The sequence below is a fragment of the Acanthochromis polyacanthus genome, chromosome 14, assembly GCF_021347895.1.
Source record: "Acanthochromis polyacanthus isolate Apoly-LR-REF ecotype Palm Island chromosome 14, KAUST_Apoly_ChrSc, whole genome shotgun sequence".
Classification (NCBI taxonomy): domain Eukaryota; kingdom Metazoa; phylum Chordata; class Actinopteri; family Pomacentridae; genus Acanthochromis; species Acanthochromis polyacanthus.
The window spans coordinates 40,446,973-40,468,322 of NC_067126.1; the positions used below are offsets into that span (position 1 = coordinate 40,446,973).

At 42.5% G+C, this 21,350-nt stretch overlaps 1 protein-coding gene across 5 annotated transcripts in view; it reads left to right on the forward strand.

Moving 5' to 3' along the window:
- sytl5 (synaptotagmin-like 5) overlaps window positions 1–20,421 on the forward strand; it is a 47,414-nt gene extending 26,993 nt beyond the window's left edge. Inside the window, exons 5-19 of one of the 5 annotated variants that reach the window (XM_022202760.2) lie at window positions 1,867–1,979; window positions 2,120–2,228; window positions 4,062–4,178; window positions 5,046–5,154; window positions 5,258–5,387; window positions 6,329–6,429; window positions 7,093–7,188; window positions 10,277–10,342; window positions 11,589–11,767; window positions 11,960–12,062; window positions 12,177–12,338; window positions 12,433–12,541; window positions 14,189–14,327; window positions 14,663–14,871; window positions 17,327–20,421. In XM_022202760.2, coding sequence (XP_022058452.1) covers window positions 1,867–1,979; window positions 2,120–2,228; window positions 4,062–4,178; window positions 5,046–5,154; window positions 5,258–5,387; window positions 6,329–6,429; window positions 7,093–7,188; window positions 10,277–10,342; window positions 11,589–11,767; window positions 11,960–12,062; window positions 12,177–12,338; window positions 12,433–12,541; window positions 14,189–14,327; window positions 14,663–14,871; window positions 17,327–17,469 — 1,885 coding nt within the window. In that variant the 3' untranslated portion in view covers window positions 17,470–20,421. Of the gene's footprint in view, window positions 1–1,866; window positions 1,980–2,119; window positions 2,229–4,061; window positions 4,179–5,045; window positions 5,155–5,257; window positions 5,388–6,328; window positions 6,430–7,092; window positions 7,189–10,276; window positions 10,343–11,588; window positions 11,768–11,959; window positions 12,063–12,176; window positions 12,339–12,432; window positions 12,542–14,188; window positions 14,328–14,631; window positions 14,872–17,326 lie in introns of those variants that run through there. The other 4 variants (XM_022202761.2, XM_051958622.1, XM_022202762.2 and 1 more) reach the window with 4 other exon arrangements.
- Window positions 20,422–21,350: the final 929 nt, after the last annotated feature.

Sequence of the window (21,350 nt, forward strand, 5' to 3'; positions counted from 1 at the left end):
ATAATGAGTCTAATCATTATTCTAATAATGATTAGAACAACCAGATAGTGGTCACCATCAGATTATGCCTGGTACCACCAAAGGTCCATTTGTTTGGACAAATATAATGATAGCCACAAAAATATCTAATAAGATTTAATTTCAGAGCTGATATCAGACATTTTCCATGGTTCAGGGTTAGGGTTAGCTGTTTTTGGCATTGTTCTGCCAAAAACAGCTTTTAGGATTCCATGTTGTAGTTCCATGATCCACAAAGGAGTTAGTACTACCATTGTTTCTGATGTCTCTTCATGCTCTCCACAGCTTCTGATCATTCCACAGGTTTTCAGTTGGATTTAGATCTGGTGATTGAGCTTGTTGGAAAATCCAGTTAGCGTTTTCCAGCTGATGTAAGAAGACTGTTTTCAGGCTGTTTCTGACTGTTGTGAATGACCTGGTTCATTCACCCTGTTCCACCCAGACTGAAACTACCCCAGACAGTGCCTGATCCACCCCCATGTTTTACTGTAGGGGCAGACAGTCTGGCTTGTAACTTCTCCAGTTGGCTGAAGTGGTACCAGAAACAAGAAATTGAAGAAAATAAAGATGGTCTAATCAAATATTTAAGTGTGACTAATGTGATATGAGGATTATCCAGGACATTGCTTGAAGTACTCTGATGTTCTTTCTTTTCTTCTTCACAAAAAGCATGATGCAAGCCACATCATTTTCACCCTCTCATTTTTCTTCCTCTGCCGGTGTCAGGCTGTGGTGTGATTTATCAGAGTTTGTCTGAGCTCCACTTACAATGACAAGTCTTTGCATCGCTGCTCTGACACTCGCCGTTTGTGACTGTTGGGCTTCTGAACAGTGTGATAAGTCAGGATGACGGTGTACAACCAAGCTGCTATGTAAAGGCATTTAGATACTCCGTTTGTGTTATGGTTGATGTGCAACATAATGTTGACGAGCAGTAAATGTAATCTGTCTTTTTGTGAAGAAAGGCGCCGTGAATGTGAAATCGTTCCCAAATCATCACACTCGACTTGAGAACCACTCGGTTGACAGTTTATTAGATACACCTTGTTGTAAGTAACACACTCTAATATATTCTCACACATTTACTGTTATTTTGCCCAACCAGTTTCAGGGATGGTGAACCAAAAATGTATTCTTAATTCTTCCTGTTGTTTGGGACTGCTTCAGTTTGAGTCATTAGTAAGTAGTAGTCAGTAGTGTAAGTCTGCTTCAGTCGGGTTCATTAGGAACAAACAAAAGAGGCATTAGATCCTTCAATACACAAATTCCATTTGTAAATCTCACCAACTTCATAGATTTGGTCACTGATCCACCCACTGATCCACCCCCCACCCAATCCTATCGTTCCCCATGGTCATCAACCAAGGACAGGCAGTGTTTTGTTCAATAGGAATTGTACAAGGTTCTGCATATTGTTCACCCTATTAGACCAGCATGGAACACAGTTTTTATTTCTGATCCGCTTCAGGTTTAATTTGCTGCCGAAGCAAACTCGAATATTTCCTCTGTGTGTAGATCGTCAGGGTTAGGGTTAGTAGGTTAGTAGGTTAGTTAAGTCATCTGATTCACACTGACTTACTTTCAAAAATTGATCCCAGAAATAAGTAGAGCTGCCAAGTTCTTCACTGGTCAGTCTGAATGATTACACCGAGGCCAAAGGGTGAAGTCTGTGAGGAGGGAAACTTTCTCAGCTGTCCGCCTACATGTGTGAACACGTTCAGCCGCGTGTGTTACCAAATTAACACCAAATTACCAAGTGATTAGTTTTACTTTTTCCTCCTGACTGATGAACTAACTCAGTTATCAGTGAATTATCGGTGAATTCTCACCGATGCATTTGCCCAACAGGGAGCTGAAGGTGGTGACTGGAGAGTGGTTCCTGGAAGAACGGTCCAAGCGTTTTGAACAAGGAGTGCTGAGCAGCGACGTGATCAAACAGACAATCATGAGCAGCCCGACAAGTGAGCCTCAACATTATTACACTATGGAATAGAGAAATTCATTTCCGAACCTGAATGAATACTGTGGAAATGGTGTGCGAGGTGGTGGAGGAGAATAGGAAATGTGCTGATTTTATTCATCAATTGCTGGTGCTTTTAAGCCACAGAAAAAAAGTCTACAGAGAACCTGTCGGCCTCTCCTGAGCCTGAGAAATCCAGCTCTCCAAGATCTAACAGAAGTGCAGTGGTGGACGGTGCCAAGAGGAAAGGGTAAGAATTAAACTGCTAAGCTAAGAACTAAACTGCTTAATGAAATTTCACAGAAAGAAAGCATGAAACAGGGAGGACACGCTAAAATCATCTCTGTGTTGAGTGCGCACTTCAGTATAAAAAGATCAAGTGTTTGCTCATTTGATTTTTCAGAGACTCTGAATGCATTTTAAACTACATTTGGAAGAGCTGAAAAGCCGTAATTGGATTGTGCCGTCTGACATCACTCCTCATCTCGCTGCACTCTAATGTTTCCTTAAGGCATCGCAGAATGCCAGACGGAGGAGAAGCACGCCGGCTCTGTTTGACAATTCTCTGCTATGCTCTGGTAGCACCAAATTCACTCAGATGCTTCAGTCCCAACAAGCAACTGTATAATTCATCACTCGCAGTCAACATCAAAAGTATTTACACAATCTTGTGATCAGATGAGGAGTGATCTCACATCTGATCACTCCTCATCTGATATTGATATAGAGCTAAGATCACTGGTGAAAAGATGTTCAGCACAAGTTTAGGAATGAAGGTTTTATCACCGATGTTGATTGGACCTTCACATACAGACCGCAGTTCAATATGATTTGCAAAAGTGAAAGTTTTCATCCTGCACGATCTGAGCAGAGTTGGTAGCCACAGCCTCGTATGTCAGAAGGTAGTGTCCAGTATGTCCATCCAGGAAGCCAGTTAGTTTTGTTCTTCCTCGCTGCTCAGTTTTTCCGTATCTGCATCTGCTTTTATTCGTTAGTAAAATAAAACCAGTATTCCATATTTTCCTCGCGTCTGCCAGTTCTGTGCTTGCACTTGGGTTCTCAGATTGTCCCCTGTAACATCTTTATGGGGGACACAAATTTAGCAATAAGATCCCTAGTTTGTGTAGACCTCCGTGGCTCCATTATTCTGACCCTGATCAAAACAATTCAACAGATTTGTGTTTTATTACACGTTAATTTTATTACTGCATTTTAGGTGGTTAGTGCAAAGTTCTGTGTCTGCTCTGTGAAAAGAGGTTTTAGACATTCAGACCTAATATTAACCGTTTTTCAACCAGAAATCAATGTTGATATCCATGTGTTGTGCCAAAGAGCAAAAATCGGTTTGGGAGCTACATGATTTTTTCCCAGGTTAATAATTGTGTTATAAAATGTCAATGTGCTTCGAAACATCATCATTATGGCTGGCATTTAGTGCTATTATAAGCAGTGCTGGGATTGGTGGTTAGCTTTGTCTCGCCTCAGAGCTAGTAGATCCCCGGTTTGTGTCCGTTTGCGTGTGTGTCTGTCTGTTTGTCTGATGGATAGGCAGTGCTGTAATATTGTTTCCAAATTCTAAGCTGTTTGTGTTTATTATGTGTAATATTCGTCTTTAAACTGTTTCCAAATCCACTGATTCGTGGATGTGTTAGGGTTAGCTCGTAGTAGCAGCTCTTTTGCAGTTGTCTTTTGGGCTGTAACCTTAAATAAATGTAGTAGATGATGATCAACCTACTATTTCAATCACAATGCCCAAGTGGAAAGGTGCAGCTGGGATAACCCTAACCCTAGCTAGGTTGGTTGTAATCAATGACACAGAGCAGGTAGAATAATGCAGAGACATTAGGATCGTTGCTCCCACAGGGGAATGATCCCTTTTTGGCAGCAGGCTTTGCTCACTGGGAATCAGTTTGGTGGAAATAAAGAAAAAATAACTTTAATGTATTAATGCACCAGAGTTGATCTTTCCTCATGAGTGACTGAGGTCTGACTAATGCAGTGTGATAGCTCTGCAATAATGGCTGAATGTATCAGTTAAATACAGTCCATATCAGACTCCCTGTGTGTACGTTTGTGTGTTCAGAAGGATGAAGATGGATAAAAAAGGCAGCCGGCCCGTCCAGAAGCCAGAGAACGGAGTCGACGGCGATGGAGATGCTCAAAGCGCCCGAAGCATCTGCTCTGCTGCACATTCAAACAGGTGTTTACTCACTGATGATCTTACTGACTGACCCACCCGTTTAATGTTTCATCACTCATGTCTACAATTTGCTGTCTACATCATGTCAAAGCTGCAGGAGAGTTCACACAAACAAGGGTTAGGGTTAGCTGCATAAATAACTGCTGCGGCTTAGGGTAACCCTAACCCTATCCACAGGGAAGTGGATATTGACAGACACACAGACACACAGACTCTGTGTATCTACACAGAGTCTGTGTGTCTGCCTCAGAATTATCAGTCCCTAACCCGACCTCTGCTGGCACATTCAGGTGATTGTATTTAGGAAAAGGTCAGATTTTAACTACAGACTGATATGAAGACAGCTCGTCTGCTTAGTCATAAATAGACAATATCATAGCAGAGGATCCTAGCATATCGTCCTCCTGCAGCGTCTGCCTGTCTGAAGGTAATTTAGGATGATGTCAGCCAACAGCCGCAAGAAAATAAGGGCAAAGGGAGTCATTTTTTCTCCACAAATCCTCAACAAATGTTTTAAGATCAAAGTCTAAGGGCTAGCTAGGGCTAACATTCCTACCACTCACCTAAGCAGACCATAGATTGACTGAACCAAATTCATGGAGTGGTGAATGTAGAGATCTGCAGAACAGCTCAGTAGCTTCACTTTTAAACGGGCAACACAGTTAACATTTCACAGTTATTGTTTGATCACAAAGCAGACGTACTAACCTTACACCTAATGATTCTAACAGCAAAGCTCATGCATGTGATCTAGATGTGGGCGAAACACCAACATGTGAAGGAAGACTGCGTCTGATAAGTCTGATAAAGCCCCGTCCTAATTAACACGCACAAAAAATTAAAATCCTAAAACTCTGCTGGTTTCAGGAGCAGTGCAGTGGCGTTGGAGTCCTCAGGGATGCCCACGGTACCCAACAACCTGCGATCCCAGACTCCAGACAAATCATCCACTCCTAGCGACAGCCGGAGGGTCAGGGTCAGCGACCACACAGCAGCAAAATGAGGAGCTTGTGATGACGGACAGAACAAGTTTAAACAGGTTTCTCCTGACGGTTTCTTCGGTTTGTGTTTTCACACAGCCCGACGGAGCAGAGAGCGTCGCCAGTTTGCACTCCAGTGACGGTGCGTCTGAGAAGAAACCCACCGGACATCACAGGACAAACTCCAGCACTCCGACCATTTCTGTGTCCAGGGCTTCCGTCTCATCAGGTACCGTCTCATCAGGAGCTTGTGCTGACGGCCAATTGTTCATTGCCACAACTTCAGCAGATTGTATCAGAGGTGAAATGAGACGGTGTAACATCACCTCTGTGGGTTGACGCTAAAACACTCAGCATCAGGATAAAGTCACTCCTCAGATGTCATGTCTGCACAAATGACGCTGTTAACTTACACCATCTGATGTGTTGAACTTCCCTCTTGTTTAAGTATAACCTCCTCCACTGTGTCTCACATGCTGTCAGACACTTTATCTCTGCTCTTAACTGCCGCTAAGATGTGTGTTGAGACTTCAAAAATGGCTGTGATTAGTATCTTTACTCGTTAAAGAGCCTCTGGAGAATCTCAGACTATATATCCAGCAGTTTAGATGCATTTTATCTCCAGTTTAAGGAGATTATTAGATAGATTATTATCCAATAATCTGTGTGCTTTTCTATCATCGGCTTGTGCCTGACTGTAAGGTCGACAAGGACAGTTTTTCCCTGGAGGAGGCGTCAGATGTTGGCTCTGTCTCTAAATGTCAGACAAGAACTTGTGGTAGAGCTGCCTCCAGCAGCTTGAGATCAAGTTTTGCAGTTTGGTCTGCGAGAAGTTTATTTACAATAAATTGTCATCCTCAGAAGTAACTCAGCTTGGATGGATGGATGGATGGATGGATGGATGGATGGATGGCAGCCAGTGGAGCAGAAAATAAACTGTGTAAAGATGTGGACTTCAGTAAATTGGACAGAGATCCAAAACAGAATTGAACATTGTTAAAAAATCTGTAGGTGGATGTAAAACCAACTGCATAAACAAAACATCCTCAGATGTCTCAGAACTTAAAGTGAGTGGGTGAAAAAATCCTCAATCAAGAACAGAAAGACTGTGAAATCTACCAAGTTTCTGTCATCTGCTTCTCTTTCCTCTGTGCCCTCCCTTCCCTCCAGATCACAGCCGCTCAGAAATGGACCTGTCGGCTCCCGGTTCTGATCCCAGCGACGATGCTCTCAGCCTCAGAAGCCGTTCGGTTCCTGGACTCAACGAAACAGTAAGCAGCATCAATCCTCCTCCTTTCCCCATCACTGCACACTGATCTCTCATTCGATTTGTGCAACTAATCACAGCAAAAAGCTCTGAGCGTGAAATTAAAAGCCTGATTCTTCAGTCCAGTATTTAGTCCAGTCCACCGATTCTTCAGTTGAAATCCACACCATGCTGTAGAGTAGAACCACATCTGGCCCGGGGTCTGTGGTCCGATGGACTCGAGCCAACACGTGAGATGTGGGCCTGAATGTTAATTTCGCTTCAAAGAGCCTGACAAGCATCTAAACAGATGTAGGCTGAGCAGGTGGAGGATGTGAGGGTCAGTATAGGGGCGCTTTGTTCAAACATCTGCGTTCAAAGCAGTTCTCCGAAACAGAAATGATTTTTTTTCTTCCATTCATGGGCGCCAGAGACTGCCTGAGACACTGAAACCCAGAGACACTGAAACCCAGAGACACTGAAACCCAGAAACACTGAAACCCAGAAACACTGCGATTTTTTTTTTTTATTCATGTCTGATTGAATTTCTGGTTTCTATGTCTGATTGAGGGTTAGGGTTGTGCCTACCCAGTGAGTGGGTGAAAAAGTCCTAGCGTGGAGCACAGAGACGCTCTGGACACAGGTGTCATCTTCTTCCTCCATTAAATCTGAACGCTGTCATCCACAGGAGTTTTCTGATGAGGATGCAGAGGAAGACATTGACGCCTTGATGTCGGCCCACAGCAAGACTGTCAGCCGACGCCTCAGCAATGCAGTGTCAACGGTAACATCCCCCGTGTTCTAAAAAACTGATCCTGGGAGGTCCAGTGTGCTCATATGCAGTACAAACATGCTCATGCTGTAAACTCAGAGTAAGGTGTGCATGTTCCAGTGCTGACTGTGTAAACGGAGCGAGCTGTGAAGCCGTGATCGCCTTCACCCAGTCGGGCTATCATGTGTGAGAATGGCTGAAGCGTGTTCTTTTAGGCTACCTAGAGTAGCTCTTCGATTAGGATATGGTTAGGGCTATTTAGATGTCAGCTTAATACGTCATTCATCAGTCCAACACCTTGAAGAGAACAGCAACAACCAGCGGCTGCTTTACGTTTTTTAACACCAGCAACATAACGTCCGTGTTAGGTTGCAGTGATCTACACACTCTACACACTCTCCACACCTCGCTGTCAAAAGTTTTTATTGTGACTGCAGGAGTAACAGCAGTTCAGGAAAGACATGAGATGTTTAATTTCCTCACACCCTCACCGCCACACTGAACTGAAATCTGTTGTGTTGAGCTGGAGGCAGAGAAGATGGAGATCTATGAGGACTATGATGGGTTTTATGTGCCCATCATAAAACCAAAGCCATCTCATTGTTTAATTTGATGTTACCACACATATTAAAATTGGAACCCTCGTTTTTATTAGACATGATTTCCCGTGTTTGCTCTTGACTTGGTCACGAGTTTTCGTTTCTTCGTGAGAGTCGCTCACAGCCAGCTATAAAGCACTCTGGCAGATAATCTAGTTATTCAGATTACCTCAATGGCTCTTTGTGACTCTGTCCAGGTCCACTGTTCCACTCGTCTGTCGCTGTAATTTGAGAGCTGCGGAGGTAAACAGATGTTGTCTGTCTGACATCCGTCTTTCTATTATGACGGCCGTCACTGAGCCGCCGTTTCACTGCATGAATGGAAGTGAAAGGAGGCGATGAGGGACATTAAGCAGAGAGTGTCACAGAGTCCAGCTGTAATGTACTCTTCCTGCTGTTATAAGAGTCACTCCATGGAGCGACTTTGTAATAATGACAGAACCAATGAGCTTGTGTAAGTGGCGTTTACACGTGGGTGACGAATTAAAAGAAAACTCTGCATTAACCCTATAGCTAACTACTACTACAACTAACTTTATAGCGCTTTACTGTACAGTATCATACAGTGCAAGGCAAAAGGTGGAGTAAAAAAAACATCATTCATTAGAGAGTTAGGGTTCGATTCCTATAGACCGTGCACACATATGTAGATGCACATAGAGATACAGTCATAGAAATAATGATCAGACCACCCTTGTTTTCTTCAATTTATTGGTCATTTCAATACCTGGTACCACTAAAGGTTTACTCCCTGAAGAATACAATGAACAGGACTTTAAATGCAGCTGATTCCATCATACTTTATCTGACCTGCTTCAGCTTCATTGTATTCCAGGAACACACACGGAATGTTGAGTATTTCAAAGGTCTAGAGTGGTTTCCTGCTGTCAGCTCTCACATAACACCTAAACTAAAGAATTATGTGAAGACACAAAGGCGGCCATCATGAGTGAGAGACAGGTAGAGAAAAAACTGAAGATCTCCAAGACAGCCGTTGTAGTACTTGCCCAGCATGGCTGTACCAAACTGCTAGCTGGTCAGGAAACTTCTTTCTACCCACCAGATGACCATCACTCATCCGTTTGAGTGGACACTGTGGAAAAATGGGACGCGTGCGACCGACCGACCGACACACTCCCGTGTTAACGTTCAGTCAGATCTATTTCACAGTGAATTTTTGAACTGAAGCATGACTATCTGATAATTGATCGAAACATCTGTCAGAAAAATCACAACTGCCATAGTTTTCACCAAATAATTCCACCCTGCTTTAGAACTAATGTTTTCTGTGCACAGCAGAATGTTAGCTGGTATTAGCTGCTGCTGAAGGTTTATGTGCTGAAGACTGTGTTTTCACTCAAGAGGCTCTCAAGGTTTTAGTCTGTTTTAGTGACAAAGGAGGTGGATGTATGAGAACGAGACTGTAGTTTGGAGATAAATGGAACTTCAGAGTGGCAGCAGGTTTGGACACCACAGCTGATGGGAAATATCACACTCAAGTTTTTCCATATTATTCTGAGGGGATCAGGAGTGTCCGTCCAAAACATCACAGTATATATATCACAATATTTACTGAGGAATTTCACTCAAGCTGCAGATGTGCAAACCTGTTGCTGTTTCTTTGTGTGAGAAATCAGGATTTATAACTAGTTATTCAAACTGATGACTTGTTTTTGCTCTTATTTCTGTTATTTTCACCTTCATGTCAGCTGAGTAGAGGGTCCAGGCTTTTAAAAATTCAGATTATTCTCCTATTATACTCCTTTAAGGGTGGAGCCTCACTGGTCAGAGTTTATTGTCGGGTTAGCTGGCGTTCACAGATGTGGAGCGTAACACTGTCTGCTCCACATCTGATCTTGAGTGATCACTTCTGGTCACTCATTTTAGATGGTTTCACTGATTTTTTTTCAAGCAAACAGCCAAACTTTGTCTCATTTTGAAAACTTCGAATTGGCATTTAGACTAAACAATGTTATGAAATGAAATCCAATAAAAGAACAGGCTGGGCTGAGCAGGCTGAGTTTTGTCTGTTCAAATTAACTTGAAGTTAATGTGAAGCGTTTCATTCCTTATCACTGAAAAATGGGACAAGGGTTATAGGTCATTAGATTATTACTTATAAAAGGCTGACACATTATTAATGGTGCTCTGGCACTGACTCTGACACTGGCTTGGGTTAGCGTATTTGGTGTCATAACCTTAGCGTTTCTTGGTCCACCAGGAGAACATTTCATTTATTTCTTGTTCACTGCTTGTGTGTCCCATTCATCTGCACTGATTTCACGGCTGATTCCAGATGAGTTGGGATGTCTCTGTCTGTCTCTAACCCATCTCTGTACCACGGTTCATGGCAACCGTGTGTAATGGGGTTTCCTGGTTGTCCCAGAAGTTGGCAGAGAACTTCCCAGGTCTCTATCGCTGACACATCAAACAGCTTTCTGCTTTCTTTTCCTTCTTCCTTCCTCCTCCTCTTTCTCTCTCTGCCTCCTAAATAAATCCAGTCTTCCACTCCCTGCTCCGAGAGGCGATGGGGTTACCTCAATGTCCCCGACTCGGATGCCGAGACTGTAAGTCTCCCCTTCCATGTTAAGTGCATGCATTTATATTTGCCTCTACATAATAGAAGAGTAAAGGTGCAGCAGCATGAATATTACGATTTCATCAATATTTACGATAAGATTTCTCACAAGTACACCACCTACCACCATATTCTGAATATATCTGCATGTCCGCTGTGTTTGTGCTCATCCTTGGCTTAAATTCTCAGCTCCCGGCATTAAACTCGTCAATTATCACCCCGTCTTCAGGGTTAGAGCTTGGGTGCATGAAGGAGAAAAATCACAGTGTGGCTCAATTCTGGCTTCTTGACTTTTGTGCTCCTCGGGCAGCAGCATCATTATTATCAGTGGATTGTGGTGGAGGGTTAGGCTGGTGGATCAGTGCCGTCACGTTTGCTGGTGCTGCTGCCCAAGAAATGTTCCAGACGTAATTATCCATGCTGCAGGTGGTTTGGACTCTTTTGTCTGTGGAATAGGTTTTACAGGTTTACACAATGTGAGGCAGGAAAATGCAGCGAAAGAAGTAGGGTTAGGAGTAGAGTTAACTTAAGCCAAGACACACGTTTAACAGCTTTCACTCTTACTGTATCTTACTGGTTGTCCTCTGCACTCTGTGATGGTTTCATGTTGTTTATTCTTCGGATTTGATGCTACATCTGACTAACTATGTTTTCTCCTTCGTACTGTGTGCAGTTTTTAAGTGTTTTTTTTTGGAGTATAGTTTTTACAAAGATTTTTTTACTACAGATTATCAGCAGGGTTAATCAGGTAATAATCAGGTTGTGATAGATAGATGTGAATACTTTTGTAGTTTTTAATGAATTTGCAGTATAAGCAACATGTCAGCTACTGAGTGAAACTGATTCCAGAAGAGTTGGGAATTTCTGTAAAAACTACCTTCTGAAAGTGTGAGTCCGTGTCACTAACCCTAGCCTCATCCTTTTGATTTTCTAACATGAGCACTAACCCTAACTAATGTAAATCTGCCCTGCATCCTTTCATATGTGATAAAACTTCCAAATTGAGTTAACCCTAACCCACTGGGTCTGCCAATGAACCTTATTTTCTGTTTACTACCTCAAATAATCAAAACAATCTAAATTATTAAACTCCCAACCCTAACCCTAACCCTCGCTCTATTTCTGCTGCATTTCATCAGCTGTCTATTAGTTGTTTTCCGTTTCTTGCATCACATGCTGCTTTGTTTGTCCTCCTCTCCTCTCTCCGTTAATCTTCCCAACTCCTCCCCTCACAGAGCAGCATTAACAGCATGATGAGCATGTACAGCGAGACCGGTGACTATGGCAACGCCCGGGTGAGCGGTGAGATCCTGCTGAACATCAGCTACAGCTACAAAACCGGTGCGCTCAACGTCCTGGTGAAGGAGTGTCACAACCTGGCAACCGGAGATGAGAGGAGGCAACGCACGGACGCGTAAGAGGAAGCAGATGATAAGCGTGGAAAGATGACTGAATAAATATATTCAGTACCCTACCCTAATGTGGGTTAGGGACTATAATCGGCCTCCACATAAGTCAAATAGGATATGCATTTCTGTGTGAAATTCACATCAAACCAGTGTATATTTCTACTCCATGCCTGAGTCACTGTGTCTTTGTCCTGCAGCTATGTGAAGACTTACCTGCTGCCAGATACGTCACGACAGAGCAAGAGAAAGACGAGCATCAAGGCCAACACCATTAACCCTGTTTTCAGTGAGAATCTGAGGGTTCGTGGCAGAAAATACGCTCAGATGAATCTCTTTCATAGCTTTTATCACGAGGCTGGGTTGAGCCGATGGTTGAGCTGAGTGTGTGATCAGTTTCTTGTTTTTGTTTGTTAGTATGTGATCAGCCACTCACAGCTGGAGACCCGAACCCTTCAGGTGTCCGTCTGGCATCACGACCGGTTCGGACACAACAGCTTCCTGGGAGAGGTGGAGCTGAGCTTTGACTCCTGGGAGTTTGATTCCCACATAGAGGAGTGGTACTCTCTGCAGCCTAAAGTAAGAGCCAGGATCGGAAAAGTGTCGTGTTCTCAAGTGTTGTTCCAAGTGTTTGATGATGGGGTTTGTTTTTTTGTTTGTTTTCCTTGTGTAGGTGGAGAGCAGCATGGACTGTACGATGCAGTATAAAGGAGAGCTGACGGTGGTGTTGAAGTACATACCAGCAGAGAAGAATCTCATGCTGCCTCTGGACCAAGTACAAGGTAACAGATGCTGGTGATGAACCGTATTGAATTCATGCTGTTCCATGCAGTCTATCAATGTTAGGGTTAGACTACCTGACTACCTAGAGCAGCTCTTCAAGTTTTCAAATCCACGTTTTGACTGCACAGCTGGAATTTGTGACAACAAGTGACCCACTGGTGGCATGGGAAATAAATAACATCTTCTGTTCCAGTCAGTTCTGTCTTCCTACACCCATCTGTTGTTGTTTGTTTGTCAACAACCCTCAGGTTAGAGGTTCACTAACCCTATCCCCAATAAGCGGACTGTTGCTACACTACTGTCCAAATGGAAAACAAAAAGCTGTCCATGTTGTTTTGGTTTTTGGTGAAAGGAAAAGGGATGGTTCTTTGTGCACTGAAATCCACTGAATTTTCACCATCTCACATGATGATTGTCGCTACTTGTGCATAAAGCATGCACGCACGGTTTTTCACCGACTAATGCAAGTGTTTGTCCTCCAAGGTTAGCTGAGCCGCAAGATAAATCAGAGAGACCATGAGATGATAGACAGGATGGAAAGGAAGCAAAAATCTGATATTGTTCATATTTTTGCTTGTTACACCCGCTTCATCAACATTATCAAAAGTAACCCACTGCAAGAAGTTGTACAAGTAAGTTACAGGTTGTAATGAGGGTTAGGTGATGACGCCGATGGGATGACGACAATCATCACATAGGGTTAGACATATTTAGATGATTCATTAGAAGTGAGAAACCCACCACGGATGTTTTTTGTTCCTAATTTTTTCTCACGTGGGCTAAAGTCATGCAGTAAAAATAAAGTCCTGCAGTTAAATATTGACCCACAAAGTCAGTAAGTAAATGCCGCAAATATGACAAAACGGTGAATCACGATGAACGTTTTCATGCCCATCGTGATTTTTGACAAAGGAACCCTAACCCTACCCTAACGCTTAAAAGCCATCCTCCGCCATCCTCAGTTATAGACTGACCCTGGAACTGGTTGAAACTTGTGAACTCTGCACCTTCTTAGAGAATCCGGATTCTCATTTTATTTCAAACCTGCACACAGCTCTTTTAACAACAGACATAAAAATATATCTTGGTTTGATTGGTTCTCTAATCGAGGCAGATTCTGTTCTTATCCGACCGCGCCATCCAACTCCGGATCTCGCCCGAATCCAATGATTTAGCAGACAGCAGACGACTGCTTAGAGACAGCTTAACCAGACTGTGAGATGTCTGGTCACGTGAGATGAAATATTTTGAATTATTTTCATTGCCGTATTTGTTTGTCATTGTCATATTACTGAGGCCTGTTAATGAAGCACATTTAAAGCGCATCCTATTTTTACTTTTTACAATTTTCTTGCCTATTTTTAATCGTCATACATTTGCTGATTTATGTGGATTGTCTGTTAATATTTTCTGTTTGCTGACACCTGAAAGTAGGTCAGCGTTCTTTGTTTAAAAAAAATTCACATGCAAATCGTGTTTGCACGTCTATGTACGTACACAGGCTACGTGTGTCTGTGTGCATATGTTTTCTTCCTTCACTACAAACTTGTTTTGTTTCTTGTAGGTTTAGTTCCAATTTGCACGCTAATGAGTGTTTATTGTGCCTCTCTGTCTCAGTGTTTCACCCCTCTGTCTGTTTCCTCCAGTGAAGAAAAGTTTCCTGAAAGGCAAAAAGACGAGCAGCTTCACTCTGCCTAAAGGAGGCATGGTTGAGCTGCTGGTCAAAGGAGCCAAAAATCTCACTGCTGTCAAGTCTGGAGGCAGCTCGGATCCGTTTGTAAAAGGGTGAGTCGCAGAATGGTGAATGTCAAAAGTCTGAATGAACGTGTTGAGGTGGGCAAAAGTGTTATGAATGGCGAATGATGAATGATGCAGCATCATTCAGCATCTGAATGATGCTGCATGTGATGCTGCTTTTGTGTCCGTTTTGTTGTCATTTTTGTGACCGTACTGTGACGGTTGTTGTCATTTTTACCAGCATGTGGTAAAAATTGTTGTTGTAGGGTTAACCCTATTGCAATACTCCAGGTCTCTCCGGTCCAGAGATTCTTCCTTTTTCCCCTTTTTTCCTAACCCTAACCCTGTTCAGGAATCCATCCAACTGAGTCCTTCCTCCCCAGATACCTCCTCCCTGACAGCAACAAGTCGACCAAACACAAGACGGCGGTGGAGCGACGCACCGTGAACCCACACTGGAACCACACCTTCACCTACTGCGGCCTGCAGCCTGGAGACCTGAACAACGTCTGTCTGGAGCTCACCGTCTGGGATAAAGAGGCTTTGGCCAGCAACGTGTTCCTGGGAGGCGTCAGGCTGGGAGCTGGCACAGGTAGGAAAAAAGAAAAGCACCTGCAGACACTGTTGGTGCACGAGAGGAAACGTACCGTATAGGCAGAGAGATGCACAGAATTTTAAAGCAGGTGGTTAAACCGCCGCTGAAATAGGGCCACTTGATGGGGTCAGAGAGACTCAGACTTGTGAGTCAGTCGGATTCTGATCCCATCCCATTATTTCCTCCAGAATAATTCGGTGTGGTTTGAGTTGTGGATGATGTGGTCTCATCACATCACACATCACTAATAAGTTTGAGGGTTAGAGTTAGTTTGAGGACAAAAAGGATCAACTCAGTTTCCTGACCACGTTAACGCTGAACGCTGTGTTCACATTCAACAAAAATCCTGAAGAAAACGTTACGTCTCACTCGTGTGGAAACCAAATACCTGCAACAGTTGAACAGTTGAAAGTTGATGTTCATTCTCTGGATGATGAGGCTGAAACAGACTACTAACCCATCCACACGAAGACAAAACGGTTAACAGTTTCAAAAACGATCGCCATAAAGATGAAGGCGTCTCAGAAATTGTGTACGTCTACATGAATGCACTCGATACGCATTGAAATGCTATAAAACACATGCCAGACCTCTAGAGGCGCTGTAACGATATGACGGTATGACACGCGCAAACAGAAGAAAAAAAGTGGGCATGCGCACTTGCGGCAAAAGTTGTAAACGGAGACCAAGCCGGGAAGTAAATAAAGTGCCGTAATGTATCCTCGATAATTGTTTGTTCAACTCGGTGGTGATTGAGAAGAAGGAGATTTTGCTGCAACGGGGATAGTAGGGTCACTAACTTCGTTGCCGCATGTGGCGCATGCGTGTCAATGAAGATACGAAACTATGACGCAAGCTTATCTGAAAAGTAGAGGATAGCCAGTAAACACGGAGCCGCTTATACAGCGTTTCAAAATCTTTCCACTCTGGAACCTGGTTTCAAAAATGATCATTTACAGACCCGCAAAACGCCGTCTTCGTGTGGATGATACGCAGATTCGGCAAGAAACTTATGCGTTTAGACCTCGTTTTGTCTTCGTGTGGATGGAGTCTAGGGTTAGGTTAGTTAATGTGGTTAGACTGTTTGAGTTGGGATTAGTGTAAAGACTAGCCTCAAGAGGCCTGACTCTTAAGAGTCAGTTTGAGGTGTTTTAAGTGGAACCTGAGGTGTTTTAAGTGGAACCTGTAACCCTAACCCTAACCCTTGTTTTTGGAGTTATTTCAGACAGAAAATGCAATTTGAAACAATGCCGTGAATAAAAAGCCATTTAGGATGTGCTTTATTCAGCATGTCTGACACAGTTTGGTCAGACATTGAGGCTGACCAGGGTTAGGGTTAACCCTACCCTGACCTGTTTGTTTCAAAGGTCTTTTCATTTTCTTATTGAAAGTTTTTGCCCTTTTATAAAGTTGTTCTGTCCCTGTTTCCAGCTAAAAACAAGACGACATGGTCATCAGTATCAAGCTGTCCCCCTCATATGAGTCTATATCCAAAATAGTGATCAAGGGCCATAACTCTGTTAAATATTATCGCACAGGTCTCATTTTCGAACTTGATCAAGGTGTCCATGGTGTGAAGCTATACACTAAATTTCATAATCCTAGCTGTAGTAGTTTCCGAGAAAAGCTGTCCCCTTCATCTCGGATGGACGGACGGACGGAGGCCAAACCTATATCCCCTAATAAATACCTGTATACAATTTCAATTCATTAATTTCTCATAAGTTAACTCATAACCGTAGAGCAGCTGACATTTAAATTGGTGTTACCAGTATTTATTTATTACACAATAAATACTGAATTTTTGCTGTGATTTGGGGTAAATATCACAGCAATATCACTATCAATCAGAAATATGCGGATTTGATTCTTAGTCTTTCAGTGAGAAAACTGATACCTTTCTTTTGCCGTCCATTTATTTTTATGCTGCATCCACTTTGTTTCAGTGTGGTTTGAATGGTGGTCACCGCATAATTTTAGGACAGGACTAACCCTACCCCGTAACAATGCTGACAAGGGACATAATAACTTTTTCTAACTCCAGAAAGGGTGAGGGTTAGTCCTGGTGGCATAGAGAGAGTGCAAGGAATCCAATCGTTTTACGTATTTTTACTTTATGTACTGTACAGAAGTTAGTATTTGATTATTGTAGTTACGTCCAGTTGTTACACATTCATGAGCAGTGTTTAGGGTAGGGTTACTTACTTGATATTGTTGATAATTGTTCTAGAGTCAGACATTACATACGTTATAATAATTGCTAAACTAATTTATTGCAGTTGCTGGGTTACTGATTTTACTGTATTGTGCTTCATTATCATCAGTGATCGTGTATGCGTGCCCAATCGTTTTTCTCTTTTTTCTTTGTTCGGTTCATGGAGAGTAAATGACCAGAGGTACGTGGCTGTCCTCATCTGCCTGAGTTTTAAGCTTTGCCTCTTGTCCCCTCAAGGCAAGAGCTACGGAAACGAGGTGGACTGGATGGACTCCTATGGGGAGGAGCAGCGGGTTTGGCAGCGTATGATCGAAAACCCAGAAGTCCCTCAGGAGTGCACACTGATGCTACGCTCCAGCATGCGGAAGTTCAACACGTGAGGACAGAAGAGGGAAAAGAAAGAGAAGGAGGGGTGGAGCGGTCAAGAATAAACACAACCCAACCAGTTAGTAACATTAGAAGTACAGTTTGTCAGTCCGCAGAGACGGTGGCTCTTCCTTAGGTTAGCTTCCTGCTAACCTTCCTCATCCATGTTTCTCCTCCGAAGCATCTCGTCCCGACCAAGCACTGCTGTTTATATTGTCTGTTACTTTCTGTACCTTCAGTCACACAGTGACTCCTAAAGCGTCTGTCCTCGTCTGCCTGCGTCATTTCTGCATGTAGTTGCGGCCAATGGAGACCATTTGTGAGGCGTCAGACCATCAAAAGCGGAAAATATTCCCTTTAACCAAGCTGCATCTGGTCCGAAGCACATAAAGGTTCACAAAGGTGGAAGGAGACTAGTTCTGGTACTGCTGTGCTGCTCAAGAAGGACTTTTATTTGACTTTGACTATTATTATGAGAAACTAGATTAAAATTGAGAAAACTAAATTTGAGATGAAATGACAGCTTCTGTGGATTTTAAATTAAAATGTGATCCACTGAGCCAGCATTCAGCGTTCACAAGTTCATCCTAAGTTATCAATTCAGACAAAAATGTCAAATGCGCTTTTTTTATGCATTGCTTTTGAGCTTTCAAGTTAAGATCATTAAACAGTCAAATTCAGTAATCCCTAACCCTGACCCTCAGTCAAAGTTCTTAAAAAATTGTAGATTGTCCATACATAGTCTACATCATGTATTATTATTATTATTAAATGTCATTATTGCTATGGAAGTCATAATTTGCATTGAAATAGGCCCGTTTTGACTGACAAAGTAGTTTATCATTTGCAGAGGAACCGCCCTGCCATATCAAATTTAGTTCCATCTTTGCAAAGCAGTAATCGTCATCTTCTCTTGATGAATTAAAAGCATTATTTGAAGCTCCGTGGAGCGTCGTCCGAAAGGCTTCTCAGAAATTCTTGCCTTTTAAGATGAAAACAACACAAAATTCTGCTGGAGGCGAAAATTGAAATGCAGATTATTCTACAATGCTACAGTTTCATTTAGCAGACACTTTTGTCCAAAGCGACGTACAACACAAGCAAGAATTCAGACATAATGAAAAACCTGTAGCAGTCAGTGCAAAAGTGCTTCAAGTGCAATTGGTCAAAGGTGTTGCCATATATTCATGGAATATATTAAAAACACTCTAACCAGGACTGCAGCTAGCTAACCCAGATCCAACCAACTTCAGATCACTTTGAGACAAGTGGAAGAATAAAAAGAACAAATCTGTGTGAAGGAGAGTGGACCTCTGACCACCAACTGGTTAGACTGAACCTTTATTAATCCCACACCTGGTGATGCTGTTCTCTCATCCCGGATGCAACATGATGGGGATGGTTGACTGTTGATGGTTCACTTTTACTTGACTTGAATTTAAAATCACAGATTCCATCAACATTTTCAGAAGTTGTAGGCACACTGCGGCCAGTCAGAATCTATGGCATCATTCTAAAGAGTTAAACTAACAGCATGTTTACACAGTTGAGTAAGTAAGAGTTAGCTTCTGCTTTCGACTACTCAAGACAAATATTTGCAGACATCTCAAATGCCATTCTGAACTGTTGTGCTAGATGCAGCTCCAGCACAGCTTGGGGTTAGTAAAATCGTATCGTAAAATAAATTGAATCTAATGAATCACCACTGCAGTGAAATAGGAAGAGGTAATCGGCAAAGAGTTTCGTCAGAGACTTGTGGTCCAAATCTGCTACAACTTTGGCATCAGGCTGCTCTGATGTAGTAGGAAAGTAGTTTGTCATTTGCAGTTGCAGATGTTTGTAAAGCAAGCCGTCTCTGCCTCCGACTTTGGCTTTTACATAAAAACAGTTATCGCCATTTCTAGGTAATCCTAGTCTGTGATAATAGTGGAGGTAGTCTTGTCCTGTAGATATCTGAAAATGGAATTACAGCTCATCATAATTCTGATATCTACATTGTAGATATCTACAGTAAGACAGTCCACACACATGAATGGCAAAAGTAGACATCTGAAATGCCAGCTGACGACATAATGGATGTCTATAATGTTCTTATTAAGTAGAATTGAATTACTGATATGTGAAAACGTGTCCAATCTAGATTTCAAATGTCAAGGAAATCGGTGCTGATTTTCTGTCCCAACACGCTGCTTTTTTCTGCTTGCACAGATATCGAGAAGCCTGAAAGCAACAGGAGTCCTATTCCTTTGTAAATTGTCGCTGATTTATTTCTTGTCGATTGATTCAGCGACTAATTAAAAGAAAGCTAAAATCCTTGAGAAAGTGAAGGCAGTACTTGTGGTCGTCGGTTGGCGGTACTTGTAAAACAAATCTGTGGCACAAAGTCTAGACGGATTGCACAACTTTGAGTAGCTTCAATGTAAATTTAGCACAATATTGTCAGTGTGAAAACAGAAAGTGCATGTTTCACAGACAAAAGAATAAAAGCAGTGATGTCCCCATAAAGCACTGATGCTGACATCACTTTACAGGAAGGAAAAATTGTGATCTGAGATGTGACAGAGTGAGTCAGCTCTGAGGTGAGCAGCTAAAAACTGTCCAGAGACAGCCAGGCGGCGACCTTGTTCCTGTCGCTGGGGCTCAGTGATGAATCACACAGTTCATGAAAAACATTCTCAAGTGAAACCCATAGAACCGATCAATGTGATTTGTTCGCTTGTCCTTGGCTAAAATCTGTTCTGAGCTCTCTGGGGAAAAGTTTCACAGCCACAGTCCAAGTAGTGATAAGTTCATTGTCCACCATACCCTAACCCTCGTGCAATACCTGATTACTGAAGAAGCTCTTGATGTACAGCATGAGCTATTGATGTACAGCATGAACTCATGCTGTTCAGGTTAACGTTTCTGAGCCTATTTTGTCCCAAATGTGTTCCAGGAATATTTTGAAATAAACACATCTTTCCATATACTGTATGTTGGCTTTGTTTTTAAAAAAAAATTATTTACAATATTAAGCTGTTTGTATAGTTGCTTGCAGAGAATCTTTGGATTTGCTGAGTTTCTGTTTATAATTTTGTAGAATATTCACCTTGGTAATTACAAATTAACATTGTAGGGTCAAATAACATGTTAAACCTGTAATTAATCTAATTAATAGCCCGTTAAACATGGTATTGTAAGGTCCAAGACTCGATATTCTGTTAAATCTCATATTTAATATTGTAGCGTCTGAGCTTCAATTGATAGTCTGGGTCTGAGCCTTAAAGTATTCTGTTAAATCTGTATTATACGTAATATTGTAGGGTCTCAGCTTTAGTCATATAAATTTGCGTTATACATAATATGAAGCTGGAATCGCCGTTAGTTAGCTTCTCCACCTGCTCTCATCATTTTAGTTGGAGTCTTGGTAAAGTTCAAACTGAAAAGTAGCTGTTAACCTGGAGAGCACAGCTACTTTACCTCATAAAGGTAAATATATAGAGCAAATACTTCCGGTCCAAGTGAGTCAAAAAGTAAGACACACGATTGTAGTTGCGTCCTTTGACCACAGGGGGCAACAAGTGATTATCCAGCGTGAATCCTCCCTCGTCCCGTGAATCCCTCAACCCCAGGATGAGGGAGGACAGATATCGTTGACACGTCACAGGCTATCAGGAGGCGGTCCTGATCTCCACAGCCTCCTTATGGATTAAGGCATACCTGGTGGGGTGGTCGGGCCCGGTGGGTTCACCACGACATGCCATTATGGTTGGCCCGGCGAATCTAGCGACTGTACTGGGCGTGCTGCAAATGCCTGCCGATTGACACGTCACAGGCTGACACGTCACAGGCTGTCATTTAATATCCACCAGAGATCAGTAGCGCTCCCTGCTCTGATGTAAGATGCTCCTTTATT